At 40.5% G+C, this 22358-nt stretch overlaps 1 protein-coding gene across 1 annotated transcript in view; it reads right to left on the bottom strand.

Moving 5' to 3' along the window:
* asap2b (ArfGAP with SH3 domain, ankyrin repeat and PH domain 2b) overlaps positions 1–13180 on the bottom strand; it is a 42341-nt gene extending 29161 nt beyond the window's left edge. The window contains exon 1 of the mRNA XM_053337465.1: positions 12704–13180. Within this exon, the coding sequence (XP_053193440.1) occupies positions 12704–12829 (126 nt within the window). The 5' untranslated portion in view covers positions 12830–13180. The remainder of the gene's footprint in view (positions 1–12703) is intronic.
* Positions 13181–22358: the final 9178 nt, after the last annotated feature.

Below are 22358 nucleotides of genomic sequence, written 5' to 3'. Positions count from 1 at the left end.
CACTGAAACCAGCTGGTGAGCAACAGGAATCCCCCAACAAGCGACTGTCCTCCGTCTGGCGGCTCAAGGAGTATATTTGAGAAAACAATGATGCAAAATATTTAAAACGTTTAATATTCATCGTAAACATGGCCAGAAAATACCCGTAACCATGGTAATTAACTGGACACAACGCTAATCTGTGACCGCAGTAACTGGACACACCATTAACCTGCAACTATGGTAACTGGACATAACATTTACTTGTAACCATGGCAACTGGCATGACACCAACCTGTAACCATGGCAACTGGACACGACACTAACATGTAACCATGGCAACTGGACCTAACACTAACCCGTAACCTTGGCAACTGGACACAATAATAACCTGTGACCACTACAACTGGACACACCATTAACCTGTAACCATGGTAACTGGACACAACACTGACCTGTAATTAGAGCAACTGGGCACAACATTAATCTGTAACCATGGTAACTGGATACAACACTGACCTGTAATTATAGTATCTGGACACAACGTTAATCTGTAACCATGGTAACTGGACACAACACTAACCTACTAGCTATAATATCTGGACACAACAATGACCTGTAACCATGGCAACTGGGCACAACACTAACCTACTAACTATAATATCTGGACACAACACTGACCTGTAACCATGGCAACTGGGCACAACACTAACCTACTAACTATAATATCTGGACACAACAATGACCTGTAACCATGGCAACTGGACACAACACTAACCTACTAACTATAATATCTGGACACAACAATGACCTGTAACCATGGCAACTGGGCACAACACTAACCAGTAACCATGGAAACTGGACACAACAAAGACGGACACAGCTGGAGCCTTTAAAATGTTTAGAAGATTAATGATAAAAAATAAATGTGAAGAAATTGTTTTCATGATTAAAGCTTATAAAAGATTTTCATCAAAAGACTAAAAACTAAAAGCAGAGTGCCAAAGTCTTCAAAAACGCCACACAACAACGATAAACGTTTCCTGTTTAAGGTTGAAAACTTTAACAGTAAGATAATATTTCAGCTTTAACTTCTGCTGCTGCCTTTGATGAATCATTCTTTGGTCAGCGTCCCGCCAGCTGAGCAGAGACTCAGAAAAAGGAAACAGTCGGTCACGGACAACAAATCTGTGAAATGACATCGAGGTAAAAAACGATCGTGCTGATAAAATCTTTCCACATTGAACAGTCAGCGTTTGTGTCCTGAATGTTCCTGCTATGTAAATTAGTTTACTTGAGCGGCGGCGGCCTCGTCCGATCAGCTGACCTCATGCAAATCCGGCTCTAGTTCAGTAAACTGAGCTCTGGGATACAAACAATAACAGGGAGCGGAGGAGCGTATTCATGCTCATTTTCAGCTGTCACCACCGAGTTTTCATGAGTTTATTCACTAGAGTTGAAGGGTTTTAGTTCATTAAGAGGAGCTGTAATGATCAGCTGATTCAGCTATTAGTTCATCGACAGGAAATGAACAAATACAATAACTTAGATGATTAAATAATTGACATTTCTTTAAGCAAGAACGCCAAAACATCCTCTGCAGCTTCTCAAATTTGAAGATGTGAAGTTTTCTCTTTATCACACATGACAGTAAACTCAATTTATTCTGGTTTTTGACTGTTGATCACATAAAATAAGTCATTTTTCACAGTTAAATGATATTTTATACCCAAAATTATCAATCAAGGAAACAATCTGCAGCACTGGCACAATAATTTGGATTCTCCAAGTAATTGTCCCTTTTTAAGCAAGAGTGTGAAACATATGCTGCAGTGGTGTGCACAAGGGGGGGGCAGGGGAGGTGCTCGCCCCCCCCCCCTGTAGCCCAATTGTTGAAAAACGCACGCTAAAGTGCCCTCTTGGGAGCCAGAACGTGTGCTAAGGTGCCCTCCTGGTTGGCAAAACACACTAAACTGCCCTCTTGGGAGGCAAAATGTGTGCTAAACTGCCCTCTTAGAAGCTAAATGTGTGTTAAAGTGCCCTCTTGGGAGCCAAAAAGCGTGCTAAAGTGCCCTCTTGGGAACCAAAATGTGTGCTAAACTGCCCTCTTAGAAGCTAAATATGTGTTAAAGTGCCCTCTTGGGAACCAAAATGTGTGCTAAAGTGCCCTCTTGGGAACCAAAAAGCGTGCTAAAGTGCCCTCTTGGGAGCCAAAATGTGTGTTAAAGTGCCCTCTTGGGAACCAAAATGTGTGTTAAAGTGCCCTCTTGGGAACCAAAATGTGTGCTAAAGTGCCCTCTTGGGAACCAAAAAGCGTGCTAAAGTGCCCTCCTGGTTGGCAAAACATGCAAAACTGCCCTCTTCAGTGGTGAGAACGTGCTGTATGTGCCCTTTTTTTTTCTTTTCACCCCTGATCTTCAAGAAGACATTAGAGGACTTCACAATAAAGTCATAAGTCATTTTTTACTGTTTTCTGACATTTTAAAAGACATAATGATTAATAAAGGAAATAATCTGTATAAAAAATTGGTGTTGAAACTGATCATTAGTTGCAGATGTAATAAACTCTGCAGCATAAAGTCGTAAAAATTCCTCTGAGTTGTTGACACACACATTAACCCATATCTACATAGCACCTTGTGAACTGGACTCTGATAGCTGCCAGCATGCAGTTGACCTACTGTACCTGAACTCCTCCTGTGTAAACACAAAGCTGCAGTCCGCCCCGAAACCTGCTGGTGAAACTTTACTCGCAGGTTGTGGCCACAAACAAACAGGACAGGAAGTGTTCTTGGTACAGTTGGTAGAGCTGTAAGCATGAACTGAAGGAGCTAAAAAAAACCACCAGTGCACACGACTCTTCTACTCTCGGTCACTGCAGCCGCTTCTCTTTATTTCACTCTGCAGCTATACAACAATATCTCCTTAATGCAGGGGTGTCAAACATGCGGCCCGCGGGCCAGAACCGGCCCGTCGAGGAGTCCAATCTGGCCCGCTTTGTTTCCTCTCGTCTCTTCCTCCCTTTCTTCCTTCCATCTTTCCCTTTCTTTCTGTTTTTCTTTCCTGTCTTCTCATCTCTTCCTTCCTTCCTTCCTTCCTTCTTTCCTTCCATCTTTTCTTTCTTTCTTTCTTTCCTGTCTTCTCTTCCTTCCTTCCTTCCATCTGTCTTTCCTTCCTTCCTTCCATCTTTCCTTTCTTTCTTTCTTTCTTTCTTTCTTTCTTTCCTGTCTTCTCTTCCTTCCTTCCTAACTTTTTTCCTTCCTTCCATCTTTCCTTCCTTCCTCCCTTTCTTCGTTCCATCTTTCCTTTCTTTCTGTTTTTCTTTCCTGTCTTCTCTTCTCTTCCTTCCTTCCTCCCTTTCTTCCTTCCTTCTTTCCTTCCATCTTTCCTTTCTTTCTTTCTTTCCTGTCTTCTCTTCCGTCCTTCCTTCCTTCCTCCCTTTCTTCCTTCCATCTTTCCTTTCTTTCCCGTCTTCTCTTCTCTTCCTTCCTTCCTTCTTTCCTTCCTTCCATCTTTCCCTTCTTTCTTTCCTGTCTTCTCTTCCTTCCTTCCTTCCTTTCTTCCTTCCATCTTTCCTTCCTTCCTTCCTTCCTTTTTTCCTTCCTTCCATCTGTCCTTCCTTCCTCCCTTTCATCTTTCCTTTCTTTCTTTCTTTCTTTCTTTCTTTCTTTCCTTCCTTCCTGTCTTCTCTTCCTTCCTTCCTTCCTTCCTTTATTTTAAGGATCTGGCCCACATAAGATCAAATTGGGCTGTATGTGGCCCTTGAATGAAGATGAGTTTGACACCTCTGCCTTAATGAGAGGTCAGTCCCTTCATTCTTCAGTCTATCATTTCCTGTTTACAACTAATCCAAAATGCTGCTGCCTGGTTATTAACAAGGTCCAAGAAATGAGACCTACATTACACTTATCCTCACACCCTTCACTTCCCTCTAATTGTCTATAATTATCTCCATGGTCTCGCCCTTTGCATATATATATCAGACCTTCTCCAGGCCTTATAGCACCAGCAGACCCCTGAGATCCTCCCACTGTAGCTGAGTCCTGTTAATGGAAAATAAAAGGACGGGAACTGTAGCGGCTCCTCGGCTCTGGATAGTCTGCAGGAAGCCATTAGACAGACTGGTAGTGCACCTTACAATCCACTTCTAATTGAGTTAAACCTCTTTTTTTATTGTTATCTGATTCCTTCAGTTTTAAATAGTGGTTTCTATACAGTAAGTCTTCTCTTTGGCTTTTGACACCATGTAGAGTGTTGATTTTATGTGTATACATGCATATTTTATTCTTATTTTATTGCTTTTATCTTTCTATTGTGTACTTTATCTTTTTATTGTGCTTCTATTGTTTCTGTTTTATCTTTTTGTGTACTTTGGAAATCTTGTGTTTGTTAAAATCGTACTATATAAATAAAATGGATTGGATTGAAACACTTTGATGCAAAACCTGTGTGCTTTTTTTTAACCCTCCTGTTGTCCTCAAGTCAAGGAAGGAAGGAAGGAAGGAAGGATGGAATGGAGGAAGAAGGAAGGAAAGGAGGGAGGGAGGGAGTAAAGGAGGGTGGAAAGGAGGCAGGAAGGGAGGAAAGGAAGGACGGACAAGAGGGAGGACCGAAGGGAGGAAAGGAAAGAGAAGGAAGGAAGGAAGGAAGGAGGGAGGGAGGCAGAAAGGCAAAGAGGAAGGGAGGAAAGAAGGAAGGAAGGAAGGAAGGAAGGAAGGAGGCAGAAAGGGAAAGAGGAAGGGAGGAAAGAAGGACATAGGACCTTTAGCACCTTTCATAGAGGAAATGTAGCTCACAGTGCTTTACAAAGACAAGAAATGACATACACTATGTGCTTCACATTAAAAAGGGTCTAAAAGAAGCAAGAAGCATAGAGCAATGTAAAAAAAGGACAAAAGAAGGAAATAATAGTAAAATAGTACATCGTAAAAGTAGCTTAAAAATAGAATAAATACAATATATAAAATCAAGTAAAAACAACCTTTTAAAAGAAGTTTGGTATAGTGCATCAGTGTGAAGATGACTGTCAGAAAAGCTAAAAAAAAGGCTAAAATGAAGTTTTTAGCTTTCTTTTTAAAATATTAAGCAAGATAGTGAAGATAATTGACGAAGGCTGCATCTCCGATTCTCATTCGGATGTTACTGGAAACCTTCAAGAAACCAGCAGCAGATGAGTTAAGCTTGAAACTCCCCTATTTCTCTCAAACTGGCTCAGAACTGTGTGATACCACGAGTAAAAGTTCAACCTGTTTGAATTCAGCACCAAGTGAAGGAGGAGCTGGTTTCATTTCACACCCAGAAGTGTCTCCCTCACAAACACACACGTAGAAAGATGAAGGGGTCTCACATTTAGGTGTGACTGCACCAACAGATCTGCTGAGAGCATGCAGACGTGTTAGATCACCTCACACTCTGCACACAGTCAGCTGTTTAACCCTCCTGTTGTCCTCCAGTCAAGGAAGGAAGGAAGGAAGGATGGAAGGAAGGAAGGCAGGAAAGGAGGGAGGAAGGAAGGGAAGGAAGGAAAGATGGAAGGAAGGAAGGAAAGGAGGGAGGACGACGGAAGGAAGGAAGGGAGGAAGGAGGAAGAAAGGAAGGAAAGATGGAAGGAAGGAAGGAAAGGAGGGAGGACGACGGAAGGAAGGAAGGGAGGAAGGAGGAAGAAAGGAAGGAAAGATGGAAGGGAGGAAGAAAGAAGGAGGGAGGAAAGAAGGAAAGAAGGAAGGGAGGAAGGAAGAGAGAAAGGAAAGGAAGGGAGGACAAAGGAAGGAAGGTAGGAGGGAGGGAGGGAGGAAGAAGGAAGGAAAGGAGGGAGGAAGGAAGGAAAGAAGGAAGGGAGGAAGGAAGAGAGAAAGGAAAGGAAGGAAGGACAAAGGAAAGAAGGTAAGGAGAGAGGAAGGGAGGGAGGAAGAGAGACAGGAAAGGAAGGAAGGACAAAAGAAGGAAGAAATAAGGAAAGGAGGGAGGGAGGAAGGAAGGAAAGGAGGGAGGAAGAAGGAAGGAAGGAAGGAAGGGAGGGAGGAAGAAATGAGGAAAGAAGGGGGGAAGGAAGGAAAGGAAGGAAGGACAGACAAAGGAAGGAAGGTAGGAGGGAGGGAGGAACAGTGAAAACAGACGGGGTTAACTTGACTCAGCTCCACCTGAGTGAAGCTGTGAGTCACAGCTCACTGACTCAGTGTGTGAAGCATGCAGACGGTCCGGATGCTCAGTTACTGTTTGACTGACTGAACAAACAGTTCAAACCGAGGCTGCTCCACGGCCGAGATAAAAGCTACACGCCGAGCACCGAGCTGGCTGTCATAATCCAAAATGAAATAAAAAGTTTTCTTCTTCTTTTGATGACAGAGAAGCAGCTTGACATGAAGAGAAGGCCGGCTCTCGTCCAGTGAGGCGTCGAGGTAGAAACCAAATAACATCTTAATAGTATTTTCCTCCTGCATTCAGAACTAAACCATTTCTTTAGTTGATCAATTCATGACTCCAAATTCATGTCTCTTAAATGTCTTATTTGGTTTGACCCTACAGTCCAAAATCCCCAAACTATTCATTTTATAATCATATAAAATAAAAAAAGAGAAAAGCAAAAGCAGAAAATCCTCACACTGCAGAAACTGACACGAGCGAATGATTATCAAAAAAGTTGCTGCAGACTTATTTTCAGTTCCTTTTCTAAAATGGATGAATCGTTTCAGCTTTAGTTCCTGGAAATCTTTCTAAAGAGATCTCCATAAACTCTTCATTACCACCTTAAAATCCTTCACAGGCCCCCTTAAGGTCCACTGGAACATAAACTCACATACTGTAGCTTTCACATATAGATCTGAAGGTGTTTTATCGGCTGATCATCATTTTTTATTTATCGATGCACAGAGATAAAGACTGATAAATATAGGTAGATAAACAATGCTGTGCAAAAGTTTTAGGCACTTTAGATGATGCAATACAGTAAGGAGGCATCTGAACAGCCCCAAATTTACTCAACTTTAACCCCAAATATGGAGCCACAGTTATAAAGAACGATCTTCATCAGCAGTTCTGCAGAAAGCATGAGATCTGTGTCTAAAACATGTGCACAGCACTGTAGAGGTAGATGTCTGATTCAGTAATATTTCAGAGCTGAAACATCGATTTAATTAATTAATTAGAGGAAGAATTAATTAAAGCATTTTTTTTTTAATAGTTTATTAGGTCATTTATTAGGATTTTCTCAGTTTTATATAGTTGTAAACTGAAAATCTTTGAGTTTTGGACTTTTGAGGGTTTACTTTTAAAGTCAGAAACTCACAAGTGTCCTAAATAATGAACCCATACTCTTATCTTCTGGTTTAAGCCCCCTCCCACAAATCACCTCGAGGACTTTGAAAAAAAAGCCAAACATTAACAGACCGTTAAAACCTCACTACACCATCCAGATGCCGTCAAGTAAGACTAATAAGTTCCCCCAAGCAGACTCAGGAAACCCTCTGATGGTAAATTCCAGATCTGGTGTTGCGCTCTCAGATTACAAAAAAAAAAAGGACTTCCTCAGTGATTCGTAGAAAAGGGAACATAAAACCACAAATTTAATATATTACATGATTAAGCTATAATGAGATTAACTGGTAGCTGTTGCTTTAAGCTCGGTGTTGCACCGTGACTCAGACTCGGCTGCTCTCTTTCACACTTTGAAATAACGTCTCCTGAGATCTTTACCAGCGTGCTAACATATAACTGTCATATTAGATCCTTCACTATCTAATCTTCTCCAAATAGCCCGACTCTTGATATCGTCAATTAGTCACTTTCCATTGGCCCGGTGCCTTCAGCTTTTTAAAACTACCCGTAATTAAACCAACAACAATCATTTCCGATAAACTTAAATCGGGCTTTTGATCCTGTCATTCTGTTGAAAGTGTCTTGACCACATTAGTCAATGATCTACTAATTTACTCACTGTTGACTAATTAATGACTATTGGCTCAGCATCATTGTTGCTACTTCCTGACTTTTGACAGCAGTCGACCACAGCATTACCTCGAGGCCACTAACAGAGACATATCGGTATCTAGGCAACGGTGCTTTCGTGGTTCCATTCATATTTATTGAATACAACCTAACGTGGAAGTTATAATAATACAATCTTTTGAGTTTTCTGAAGTAAACTTTGGTGTAATCCAGACATCAGTCCTTTGCCTTATGCTTTCTCCTTGGTGACATTATTTGCACTGTTGATACACGACTATATGTACCTGTAAGATCAAATTGCCTTTCCCAGCTCCTAAATTAAATAGGAGTGGGAATCACCAGAGGCTCCATTATACACTATTATCACAATACGATATTATTGCGATTATAGCGACTTGACTCGACTCGGTTTTTTAGTGTTTCCACTAGTCTGGTACCTGCTACTTTTTTAGTACCTGCTCTACTGAGGTTCCAAGCGAGCCGAGCCGATACTAAATGTGAAGTCAACAGACTGCCGGCCGCTGATTGATCAGAAGAGTCGTCACTGGAAGAGTCATGAGCCGTCCCACACAAGAATCAAACCCGCCATTTTTAAATACCAGCAGCAGTGTTACAGTCATACGGCTCGATTTAGTTGCTTTGTGTGTGACAGAAAGCCACATACAGCAGCAAGTACACCATCGCCTCCATGTCATCCATTGTTTATGTGTTTGTGTCGTGTATAAAACGAAGTCACGGCAGTTTCGCGGAGCCGTTGCTATGACGACCCCGCCCACGTTGAGTAGGTACCTTTTTGCAATGGAAAAGGTCGTTCCTGGAACCGTGTCGAGTTGAGTCGAGCCGAGTAGTGCTGGAACTGTGTAGTGGAAAAGCGCCATACGTTTGACTGTTAACATTGATGGCTGTATTATTTCTGAAAGCTCAACCATCAAAAGCCTTGGTGTGATTTTTGACTCTCATCAGACACTCCAAGTCTCATATTATGGTTTTTACCAACACTGCATTTTTTCATCTTGGTAATATTACTAAAAATCTGACCTATTCTAAATTTCAGTCATGCTGAAACCTTAAATCCATGCATTAGCCCCTTCCAGATTTGATTATTATCATGACCTTTTCTCCAACCTTCCTACTTGTGCTGCTAGAAGCTGACAAAAACCTAAACTCCAACCAAATACAGCATCACCCAACGTGATCTCTCTTCACTATAGTTACCACTGAGCTGGTTTTTAAGGTTCTTCTTTTAACTTATAAGGATTTGCATGGACTTGCACCACCACAGCTATCTCAGCTCATTGCACCATATACAGTTGGCACACCCTCTTCCCTCTCTCAACGTTGATCTCCTGGCTTCACAGTATTTGCCTACACTGCCCCTTATCTCTCAAACAGACTTCCATTATATGTAGAAAGCTCGTTCGGGCTGAAATCTTTCAAATCAAGACTGAAAACTAACATTTATTCAGGTCCAAAAACCCCCTTTAACATTGATGTTTTAATCTGGTTGACTTATTTGACTTTTTATTGTAACTGCTTGCTGTATGTTTTATCCTATGCAGAGAGAGAGAGAGAGAGAGAGAGAGAGAGGTAGGTAGAGAGAGAGAGAGTTAGATGGTTAGATAGATAGATAGATAGATAGATAGAGGTAGGTAGGTAGGTAGACAGAGAGAGAGAGAGAGAGAGAGAGAGAGAGAGAGAGAGAGGTAGATAGAAAGAGGTAGGTAGGGAGGGAGGGAGAGAGAGAGAGAGAGAGAGAGAGAGAGAGAGAGAGAGCTAGATAGATAGTTAGATAGATAGATAGATAGATAGATAGATAGAGGTAGGTAGGTAGGTAGGTTGGTAGACAGAGAGAGAGAGAGAGAGAGAGAGAGAGAGAGGTAGATAGAAAGAGGTAGGTAGGGAGGGAGGGAGAGAGAGAGAGAGAGAGAGAGAGAGAGATAGTTAGATAGATAGATAGATAGATAGATAGAGGTAGGTAGGTAGGTAGGTTGGTAGACAGAGAGAGAGAGAGAGAGAGAGAGAGAGAGAGAGAGAGACTTTATTGATCCTAAATTGGGAAATTACAGCTTTTTTTTTAATTTTTTTTTTTAGAGATTCTGGGGCACTTTAAACTTTAAACTTTTGCATATAAATAAACGTCCTTTACCTTCAAGACTTTGCTAAACAAGTCCAAACAGGGCAGATTAAACATATCACTGCCCGATTAATCTCCCACAACTTTCCCACGCTTGGCTGCTGTTTGGCTTCTTTATCGTGTGGCTCTTTTTTTTTAGACTTTCCAAAAGTCATTTCGTAGAGGTTGAGTGATACTGAAACAATTTAAGCTTAAGTTTTAGAGCCGAAACAAAACATTATAGCTACTTTCCTACTGTGACTGATTGATTAATTGATGTTAGAAAGATTCACAGAGCAGCAGCTTTAACTCTTCTCTCATGGTGGCTCCCTGTAGAAAGACAAGTTGGGACAAGACTGGAAACTGAGAGGCACTTTAAAACTGAACATGACTGAGAGGAAGAAGGAGGAAAGAAGGTAGGAAAGGAGGGAAGGATCGAAGGAAGGAAGGAAGGAAGGGAGAAAAAGACAGAAAAATGGAGAAAGGAAGACATTTTAGAAGAAAGAAGTGAAGCAGAGAGGGTTTAACAGAGGGAGGGAGGGAAGAAGGATAAATCAGAGATGCTTTGAAGGAGATGGAGGGAAAAAAACTGGGTGAGTCGTGTTGGGACTCGATCAAACGGGTGAGGCTTCGTCATCGCCTGGGGTCTCCTCCCAGCATGCAACAGGAGGAGGAGGAGGAGGAGGAGGACACAATAAGCTGTCTGGGCCTGCGCTTTCTACTATGTACTCAAAGCACTTCACTATCAGGCCTATCATTAAAATATTCTATGCAAGTAAACAAGAGTATGTATTTTGATTGTTCTTGAAGGTCTCATGATTCCTCTACTTAAAAAAAACTGATTTTGTGCTTTGTGTAAAACTATTGAATATAAACCTGACTACTTTTAAGTTTACTGGACTGTTTAAAGCTCTGTTTCTCATTTCTTCTCCTGCTTCTTTATCCTCGTACTAGTGGTGGACAGTAACTAAGTCCTTTGAATCTATCACGCTACTTAGGTACAATGTTGAGGTATTTGTACTTTACACAATTATTTCCATGTTATTCTTTCTACTCCTCTGTATCAGAACTTGGTTTTTCTTCTTTCCTCTCCCATTAATCATCTCACCAGCCCTCACATTTATCTGCTGACCCTTTGGAGGGGCCCCACCCCTAGGTTGGGAACCACTGGACTAAACTAGCTAACTGTATAAAGTAGTATAAACTAGCTAACTGTATATAAACTAGCTAACTGTATAAAGTAGTATAAACTAGCTAACTGTATATAAAGTAGTGTAAACTAGCTAACTGTATATAAAGTAGTGTAAACTAGCTAACTGTATATAAAGTAGTATAAACTAGCTAACTGTATATAAACTAGCTAACTGTATATAAAGTAGTATAAACTAGCTAACTGTATATAAAGTAGTATAAACTAGCTAACTGTATATAAAGTAGTATAAACTAGCTAACTGTATATAAAGTAGTGTAAACTAGCTAACTGCATATAAAGTAGTGTAAACTAGCTAACCGTATATAAAGTAGTATAAACTAGCTAACTGTATATAAAGTAATATAAACTAGCTAACTGTATATAAAGTAGTGTAAACTAGCTAACTGTATATAAAGTAGTGTAAACTAGCTAACTGTATATAAAGTAGTATAAACTAGCTAACTGTATATAAAGTAGCGTAAACTAGCTAACTGTATATAAAGTAGTGTAAACTAGCTAACTGTATATAAAGTAGTGTAAACTAGCTAACTGTATATAAAGTAGTGTAAACTAGCTCCACCTCCAGCAGCTACAACAGTAACATGCTGCTCTAACACTGATGCTTCACTATTAATAATCTAATGATGTCATATATAATAATATATCACTACTTTTACTGTAATACTGCATACTACATCACTATAATACTGCAGTACTTTTACTGTAATACTGCATACTACATCACTCATAATACTGCAGTACTTTTACTGTAATACTGCATACTACATATTGCACTACTTTTACTTATGTACTACTGGAGGACTTGGATTGTAATGGAGTACTTTACATTGCTGTCTTGGTACTTTAAGTAAAGGATCTGAATACTTTTTCCACCATTGCTTTCTGAACTTTGAACCTTATAACTGCCGGTTCCTCATATCATCAGCACATTAAAAAAATATGCTTCATCATCATCATCGCTTCATTGCAAAACAATGAAGCTCAAAACTCTTTCAAAATGTTCAACTCTGAGCAGCTGTTACACCATGAGGAAGTGTCTTTCTCTGTTCCTCTTTTTCTAGTGAAAAACACATTTTGCTGCCTAGAAATGTGCAGAGGTGGAGTGTATCTTAATATTTATGCCCCGAACAACTCATTTTACAGCTCCTTTTTTTGATCTACAGGAGCAAGATTTACACCTTGAACAGCCTTACAAACACTTCAATCCAAAGTTTGCATAACAGGAAGTAGTGACAACCCTGTGTAAATTCAAGGAAAAGCAGAATTTAAAGCCAACAGAGGAGAAACTACTGTCTGTGTATTAAACTTGTAATAAAATACAGGGTTTTTTTGGCTTCAGTATAGTGAGTGGAAGCCTATTTGACAACTTTATTTATCATAACACTACAGGTGACAGTGAGTGCAGTTTATTTCCTTGTGTGTGTGCATGTGTGTATGTGTGTGTGCTTTCATACCTCCTCCAGAGCTGCCACTGTGTTCCTGCAGTGGGACATCCGAGTGGTGAAGCTGGAAGTGGTTGGAGCTTTGTAGTCCTCATTAGTCTCTGCAATAAACTCTGTAACACTGATCAGATCCGGCATGATGAACTCCTAAAGACGGCAGACTCTCCCCAAATGAATAAAAAAAAAAAACCTTGCAGAAAAATGTAAAATATATACAGTCTAATCCGCAGCTTCAGGTAAAAACAGTAACACCTGTGAAGTAATCCAAAGTGTCAGAAACTACAAATCAGCTCCTGTGTGCAGAGATCACTCCTCCTCATCGCTGAAGTGTTAAATCAGACATTAAATCCTCTGTGGGTTGTAATAATAAAGTCGTATTTCCATGTTTTTTATTTTTTTGTTCCGCAGAGGTGAGGCCCTTCACATTCCTCCGACCTGCTGCTGCTGCTGCTGCTGCAACCACCTGAGGAAGCGGCTCAGAGAGAGGCGGGGCTAACAGAGGACTCACTCTGCTGCTATTTCCAGGGACCAAAGTGAACTCACGCACGTGCCTTTACAGACAACGCCCTCTGCTTGGTATGTGAATTCAAGTAAACTGTATTGTCTTTAAACTTGCTAACAACATATTCAGCAGGGGGCTTTAACCCTTACATAGTGTTGACGCTCCCATTTTTTACATTTGAGAGCTGCAAAAACACCTTATACACATTTCCTGTAGCTGGTCTTTTGCTAATGTGACTCACAGTATATGAAAATGGAAATAAAATACATTATTTTGTTCTTTTTCCGTTTTTCTTTTCTCTGTTATTATTGGGGTGTGTACTTCCTCCAGCTTCTTGCATGTTTTTGTTCTGTAGTTTTTGGCTGTTTTTTATTTTATATATTAATTGCACATGAATTAAGAAGTGAATTGGATACATACATGAAATGCATGATACAAATAAAAAGTAAAAAAATATATATATATATATCTTTTTTTCTTTGGTTTTGTGCAGCTGTGCAACATATTTTTATATATGCTAATGTCCAAATTTGACCTGTGTTCATTAAAAAAGCATTTCTCCTTGATCATAAAATAGTAATTGTGAATGAAATATTTTTTTTAATGTATGGAAGTACATAATCAAAATGACAATGAAAGGATCTTAAATCTTGAATCTTGAAAAAAAACTGACTGTCTTGTAATACCCACTTTGTACCACAGGGGGCGATAGTGAATAAATAAAACAGTCTGAAAGCTGCTGGAAGTCTTGCTGTAGGATTGTTAATATATCACTTTTTAAGTTTTAATATTTTTCTGGTAAATACTGATATGTGGCCAGTTTATCCAAATAGTAATAAGCCTAATAATATAGTGTTTAAGGGAAGAGGAAGGGTGGTAGTGATGAATGAGGGTGTTTAATGGTGATATGCTGCCCCCTATTGTTTGGTGCAGGTGCCCAAATCTTAATCTTACATAGGCCTAGTGCACCTTTAAAATATTGTATGTGTGGTTGTAAATAAATAAAATTACAGGTCTCTTAATTTTGTACTAATTTCTTGAGTAATGTATTTAATGGATAATATTTTAGGGCAGTGGTGGAATTTGGTACAAACTATAGGCTAAGAAAAAAGTGGTTTAGTTCCTAACTCACACTCATATTTGGTTTCATAACTACATATAATAATAATACATGTATTTATTTTATATACTGTAAATCTCTCCTGCTTAAAATGTTACAAAATATTATTTGAAGTAGTGAAATCTGATCATTTCAAGTAAGAAAATCTGCCAACGAGGTGAACAAAAATGATGATGCATAAAAATCTAGCCAGTATTCAACATGATCTAACTTGGAAACTAGTTTTTAAAAAGAGATTAAGATTTAAGTCTGTTTGGCTTCATATAAGAAATCAGAAATTCAAGTTAAAGATGCTTAAAACTAGATTAGAGTCTTAAAGAGCAGGTCATCAGGGCACATCTTCTCTATCGGCTCATTATAATGAATCAAAATCCTCAAACACTTCAGTTGTGATCTGAAGCATTCTTGTTTCCTCATCATAAAAATTTTGGATATCACATGATAACACTGCAATCCACTTGTCAGACTTGTTTCTCGTCAACTAGAGCAGAATAAATAGGCTGAATACCTTACGGAGACACAATAAGACCAGCTGCCCTGAAATAAGTCGGTCTAATAACCTGCAGTGTGCATATAGAGCTTAACAGGAGTATTCATCTTTTATGAGATAAATAAGGTTTAATTATCCTAAAATAAGACGTTATAAACTAAATCCCCTTTTATTAAAAGTAGTCTGGAATTAAGGAATTTACAGATAGTTACAAAAACAGAAGGAAGTTGGATATGATATTAATAATATACAGTATAAAGGGGGAAAACATCTGTTATTTTAGACCTGGATCAGAGTTAAAACACACAGTTATAATAAAACCACAGTGATATTAGAGAGTGCTTACTGTTTATTAAGGAAAAGATGGATGGAAGTGACCTCTGACTTACAACCTTTTTAAAACTGACTGTTGTTTCCAAACTATAAACAAAATGCCTTGAGATTTAGCAGACTTGCTCAGCGTTGATGTGTGCAACGTTTCTTGTAATAATTTGGTTTCAGTTGCACAATATGATCAAAGGTGATGGCAGTTTATGTCAAATAAAACTCATGAGAACAACAATCCAGGTTCCAAATTAGCCCGAGGGCTGCTAACTGGAAACCGACCCACTCCTCCCGAAAATTGCATTCAACCACACGGCGATGACAGGAACTCTTCAAGCCAAGCCAGGAAAAAGTCCAGCACATAACCCGCCGTAAAACCACAACGTATTGTTTTTTATACTGTGATTGTTGTACGAGTTGAGCAAACAATGATATAATTGTGCTAATTAGGGAGTTTCAAAGGAGCTGGCAGGATGATTTTGTTACCCTTGGATGCACACACAACACTTGTTAGTGGATTAAGTCATTGTTGGTTTTGGTCTTTTTGATTTGTTTTAAACCCCACAGAGTGTATATACAGATGGACGGAGCAGGAAGTGGCGTCACCTGTTGGTTTAATTGGAGTCATTTTAAAGTTGAAGCTTATAGTTGTTGCCATTTTTTAACTGCTTTAACTTTAAACTTAGTGAAATATTGAGATAATAGTCCAACTCAATGAGACCTCGAGCCACAACTGTTAATCAACCCTCACACAGCAGACATCAAAGCTACTATAAGTCTTCAAATCTTACTAACAGAGAAATAATATCCAAATGACCACAAGCACTCCTGTTGGTTTCATTGGAGCGAATTTGAAGCACAGAATTGCAGCTTATTGTTGGTGCCATCTTTCCAGTTTAAAGCAAAAGGACCTTTTCAAATAAGGAGTGTAGTCTTTCTCGTTTTGGACACAAACCTCACTACCTCTGGACCCAAGCTAACACTAGCCGCTAGCTTACTGGGAACAACGAGCACTGCACACTTGGGCTAATGTTAACTACTTTAGCTCAATCGTGCTAACAATGTAGGTTACATTAAACTCAGTCAAATATTACAACAATAGTCCAACTCAGTGAGAGTCCCAGAGCCATGGAGAACAGGAGCAAAGGAGTGTCGCCTTTCTCGCTTTGGAAACAAACCCCACTACCTCTGGACCCCAAGCTAACGCTAGCCGCTAGCTTACTGGGAACACCGAGCACTGCACACTTGGGCTAATGTTAACTACTTTAGCTAAATCGTGCTAACAAGGTTGGTTACATTAAACTCAGTGAAATATTAGGCAAGGCAGTTTTATTTACAACAACAGTCCAACTCAGTGAGAGTCCCAGAGCCAAGGAGAGCAGGAGCAAAGGAGTGTCGCCCTTCTCGCTTTGGAAACAAACCCCACTACCTCTGGACCCCAAGCTAACGCTAGCCGCTAGCTTACTGGGAACACCGAGTACTGCACACTTGGGCTAATGTTAACTACTTTAGCTAAATCGTGCTAACAAGGTTGGTTACATTAAACTCAGTGAAATATTAGGCAAGGCAGTTTTATTTACAACAACAGTCCAACTCAGTGAGAGTCCCAGAGCCATGGAGAACAGGAGCAAAGGAGTGTCGCCCTTCTCGCTTTGGAAACAAACCCCACTACCTCTGGACCCCAAGCTAACGCTAGCCGCTAGCTTACTGGGAACACCGAGCACTGCACACTTGGGCTAATGTTAACTACTTTAGCTAAATCGTGCTAACAAGGTTGGTTACATTAAACTCAGTGAAATATTAGGCAAGGCAGTTTTATTTACAACAACAGTCCAACTCAGTGAGAGTCCCAGAGCCAAGGAGAGCAGGAGCAAATAAGGAGTGTCGCCTTTCTAGCTTTGGAAACAAACCCCATTACCTCTGGACCCCAAGCTAACGCTAGCCGCTAGCTTACTGGGAACACCAAGCACTGCACACTTGGGCTAATCGTGCTAACAAGGTAAGTTACATTAAACTTAGTGAAATATTACAACAATTGTCCAACTCAGTGAGAGTCCCAGAGCCAGGGAGAGCAGGAGTAAATAAGGAGGGGAGCGTACCTATGTTCCCCCGGTCCTATGTTTCCCGATCGCGGCTAACTCGGTTGCTAGCTCAGCGGCTAACTCCGCTGTTAGCTCAGCGGCTAGCTCGGCTGCTAGCTCGGCGGCTAACTCATCAGCTAACTGGATAACTGTAGACGGGATCATCCCTAGGGGAACATAGGACCGGGGGGACATAGGGATGATCCCCTTCCTGGGAACACTGAGCACTGCACACTTGGGCTAATGTTAACTGCTGTAGCTAAATCGTGCTAACAGGTAGGTTAGATTAAACTTAGTGAAATATTACATCAATAGTCCAACTCAATGAAAGTCCCAGAGCCAGGGAGGGCAGCAGGCGAGCCAACTGTCAATCAACACCCACATGGCAGACATCAAAATGTCCAAAATGAACACCATGTTCTTGGTGGCCATGCTAACTTTCTGAGCGAAGTAGAATCTCACTGGAATGGGAGCGTGGGTTTACCCAGGCTAATGCAGAATGCTGACAAGGCAGGTATTGTAATCAAGTAACATTAAACAAAGTGAAATATTATGATGATAATCAGTGAGAGCAGCAGGTGAGCCAACTGTCAATCACACCTGTCAATCAGCACCCACACAGTAGACATCAAAGCTGCAAAAAGTCTTTAAATCTTATTAATGGAGCATTATCTCCCAAAATGAACATCAGGACAATTATTAGAGGGCCTGAATTTAGAGATTGAGACCATAACGACTCGTTGAAAAACATGAATGACTCAGTATTTCTAGAGAGAAGTTGAGGCTTTTTGAATGGGAGTCAGATGGAGCATTTAGCGGCCATCAGCGGCACTTTAAGGAACTTCAGCATCAAGATGTAGTGATTGCTTATCCTTGTAATTTGTCTTTTAAAGTTATAATAACAACTTTTATTCATATAAATGACAAAAAACAAAAAGGCAGAGGTGTTTTCGTGGAATGTCGTAATGTCTTTTATTGCCAAAACTTTTCTAATTCTGCACATTAAGGTTTTAATGTACTGTAAGAATATAAATGAGGGTTAATCGTGATGAATTGAACAAGGAGAGAAAAGTTGGACGCCTCACACTGACCTCCTGTCTGTGTGTGGGTGTGTGAACGTGTCGCTGTCCAAACAACTGTTTTATTTCTCCCTACGATGCTTCACACAACACCATGTCTGTGTGTGTGTGTGAACATATTTGGAGCTTTGATAAGATTAAATATTTACTGGAAGAAAAGGAAACTGTGGAGAACATGATGACCTCCAACAACTGTACATCTGTGTGTGTGCGTGTGTTTGAAATTATGCAAGTCGTTTTGGCTCCACTTTTGTTTTATGAAATGATGTGATTATTTTCCAAGCGCTGACATGTTTCAGAGTGTCGAGGGGGTAAAACAAAAGAATCTGTTAACTGTGTTTATTCATAAAAACTGTCTTTATGATAAGTAAATCACTTAAGGATTGATGTATAACAGGACACACTCCATCCAGCGAGGCTTTAATGTCAGCTGTGTTGTGTCTGCTAAAGTCGCTCTTTGTTACAGCTCAGAGCTCAAATTCTCACTGTTTTCCAGTTTTTAACGCCCGACTCCGACTCGCTTTTATTAGGAACAAATGTTCTTGTATTTACAGCCGTGAATAAATCATGTTGTGTTTGAAAAAGGCTCGCCTGCTCCAGATTCAGTAAAACTGCTGAGCAAGTTAGGAAAGCAGGTCCAAGGCCCTCTCTTTTTTTTTTTGGTAAATGAAAAACAATGAATAAAGAGGAATTAGTGTGCACCCACGCCCATTCATTTACACTGCCGAGCTGCACTAAAACTGAGCTACAGAGCTGCATAATGTGGAAAAAAGACCCATTTACAAGCTGATTTCTGACAATAATAAAACTCAACATGTTTATTAAAGAAAAAGAAAATCTCATTATTCATTTTTCTGCACTTGTTAGAATATATTCTTATTTTTTAAAACATTTAAACTCAAATATCTCCACCCTTAAAAACTATAATTAACTAGTTTTATGCCTTCAAATTTTATTCTTACATTTTTTAGATAGATAGACATTAGACACAGACATTTACTAGCAGTTTTTTGGACAAAGGAGCAAACTGTGTCCACGAGGGAAGGCTATAAGATGTGGCTGAAACCTTATTATTACGTAGCAGAAAGAAATTATAAGTAAGTAAAGTAAAGATTATTTTTAGAGCACATTTAAATGCAGCTTAAACTGAACAAAATGCTGTGTACAAACCCAGATACAGATACAGAATTATAGTAGGTTGTACTGTAGTTAGTGTGCCAAAGCAGCCAGTAAATAAAAAATTGCGTCTTTAACCCAGAGTTCAAACCAGCAATGGAGAAAAAACATCTAATATCTAAAATGGTAACTGTTTCCACAGATGTGTAGCAGCAGCTGCAAAGGCTCTGTCACCTTTTAATTGTAATTGTGGGACATAAAAAAGAGATTAGTCGTCATATTTAAGAGACCCAGGAGCTGAGTGCCAGTGAATAAGGTTTGTTATATAAGACGGCAACATGATAACATTAACCCTCCTGTTGTCCTTGAGTCAAGGAAGGAAGGGAGGGAGGAAGAAGGAAGGAAGGAAAGGAGGGAGGAAAGAAAGAGAGAAGGAGTTAAGGAAGGTAATTAGTTAGGAAAGAAGGAAGGAGGGGAAGAAGGAAGGAAAGGAGGGAGGAAAGAAAGAGAGAAGGAGGTAAGGAAGGAAGGGAGGAAGGAAAGAAGGTAGGAAAGAAAGAGAGAAGGAGGTAAGGAAGGAAGGAGGGAGGAAAGAAGGAGAGATTGAAAGGAGGGAGGAAAGAAAGAGAGAAGGAGGTAAGAAAGGAAAGGAGGGAGGAAAGAAGGAAGGAAAGGAGGGAGGGAGGAAAGAAGGAGGGAAAAGAGGGAGGAAAGAAAGAGAGAAGGAGGTAAGGAAGGGAAGGAGGGAAAGGAGGGAGGAAAGAAAGAGAGAAGGAGGTAAGGAAGGAAAGGAGGAAGGGAAGAAGGAAAGGAGGGAGGAAAGAAGGAAGGAGGGAGGAAAGAAAGAGAGAAGGAAGTAAACAAGGAAAGGAGAGAAGGAAGAAGGGAGGAAAGAAGGAACAGTCAAAACAGACGGGGTCAATTTGACCCTGGAGGACGACACAAGGGTTAAAAGCCTTAAAAGTGATGTGCTAGATCTTAAATTGAATCCTAAAACTTGAACATGGAGCCTATATGAAGAGAGGCAGAGAGGCTCGGACTGATTGGTGATGTGTTTGCACGTTTTTTGTAGGAGTCATCATCCTTTGCAGCTGCACTTTGGACCATCTGTAGGCGAGTTAATGGAGACTGGGGAAGGCCTAAATGTAGGCCATTTGCAATAGTCCAGTCGTGATGTAATGAAAGCATGAATTACTGCATGTGACTTCATTCGAGAGATTGTAAGTCAAAATTATGGCTTTTTAAATCTAAATTATAAGACGCTACGTTATGATTATGAAATAAGGCCCTCGTTCAGACCGACATTAGCTCTACATGAAAAAATGCAGGCCTCTCATTCATTTGAATAGGGACCATATGTCGGACCATCGGAGCAACACAGAGAAGCTGAACCACACTCTCAACTTTTTGCTGCAACACAAAGTGACGTCACCCTGTAAGACACTGTGTTGGGTTATCAGTGATCAAATACATACAAGAGCACATTCCTGGTGGATTACTGTGTAGTTATAGCTGTTCCCGAGTTGTAAAACATAGAAATACACTTCCTGGATGGCATTTCATTGCCTCATAATATCTTAAAATTGCCTTAACTGACTTTATTAGCTGCTTGAGGGATACAACACTGACATATAATCAACTTTTAAGGTGATATGTTGAGGTTATTTCCACATCCAGTTATGGGGAGACATTATCATTAATTTGGAGTCGTGTTTTTGTCCACTTGTCCAATATTTACTCTTTTTTAGCTGTTTTTACTCTCTCTCTACCAACTCCTGAGGGAAATATCTGGCTCTTTAGCTGCTAAATGCTCCACTATGTTCACCAGCTAGTCTGCAGATAACTGTCTGTTTGCTGTCTGGTGCTGAGCAGGTAGTGTAAAGTGGCTTTTTAGAGCTTTTTTCCCTGTAGATATGACGCTATGAGAGCGCTGAAAGTGAACCAACACAGTAAAGTTGCAGCTGCACAGCTAAACAATGAGCTGAAACTCACGATAAAGCTCCGTAAGCTGCAGAGTTGCTGATAATTCTCTGTAGGTTCATCACTATGAGCCACAAACACATTACACACTGACAGCTCAGACACTGCTACGATGAAGAATATTGATTATAGCAACTTTAACCCTAACCCTGTTGTCCTCGAGTCAAGGCAGGAAGGGAGAAAGGAAAGGGAGGGTGGGAGGGTAGAAGGAAGGAAGGAAGGAAGGAAGGAAAGGAAATGAGGGAGGAGAGAAGGAAAGGAAAGGAGGGAGCAGGGAAGGAAGGAAGGAAGGAAGGTAGGGTAGAAGGAAGAAGGAAGGAAAGGAGGAAGGAAGGAAGGAAAGAAGGACAGAGGAAAGAAGGAAGGGAGGAAGGTAAGGGGAGGGAAGAAAGAGACAAGGAGGGAGGAAGGAAAGAAGGAAGGGTGGAAGGAAGGAAAGGAGGGACGAAGGAAAGAAGGACAGAGGAAAGAAGGAAGGGAGGAAGGACATGAAAGAAGGAAGGGAGGAAGGTAGGGGGAGGAAAGAAAGAGGCAAGGAGGGAGGGAGGAACGGAGGAAGGACAGAAGGAACGAAGAAAGGGTGGATGGAAGAAGGAAGGAGGGAAGAAAGGAAGGAAGGGAGGGTGAAAGGAGGAAGGAAGGAAGGAAAGAAGGACAGGAAAGAAGGAAGGGAGGAAGGTAGGGGGAGGAAAGAAAGAGACAAGGGGGGAGGGAGGGACAGAGGAAGGACAGAAGGAAGGAAGAAAGGGGGATGGAGGAAGGAAAGAAAGAGAGAAGGAGGGAGGGAGGAAGGACAGACAGAACGAAGAAAGGGAGGAACAGTCAAAACAGACGGTTCAATGTGACCCGGGAGGACTTTTAACTCTGGGAACATTTCTCATATTTTCTCATGGACTGCATTTACATGAATAGAAACATTGTGACATCACAGCATAGTCGTCTTATCACTGTGTATTTTGATTTAGAGCTGCAACG

This window comes from Scomber japonicus, chromosome 17 (genome assembly GCF_027409825.1).
Source record: "Scomber japonicus isolate fScoJap1 chromosome 17, fScoJap1.pri, whole genome shotgun sequence".
NCBI classification, from domain to species: Eukaryota; Metazoa; Chordata; class Actinopteri; order Scombriformes; family Scombridae; genus Scomber; species Scomber japonicus.
Note: the sequence above shows the minus strand (reverse complement) of the source record. Positions and strands in the feature narration are given on the sequence as shown.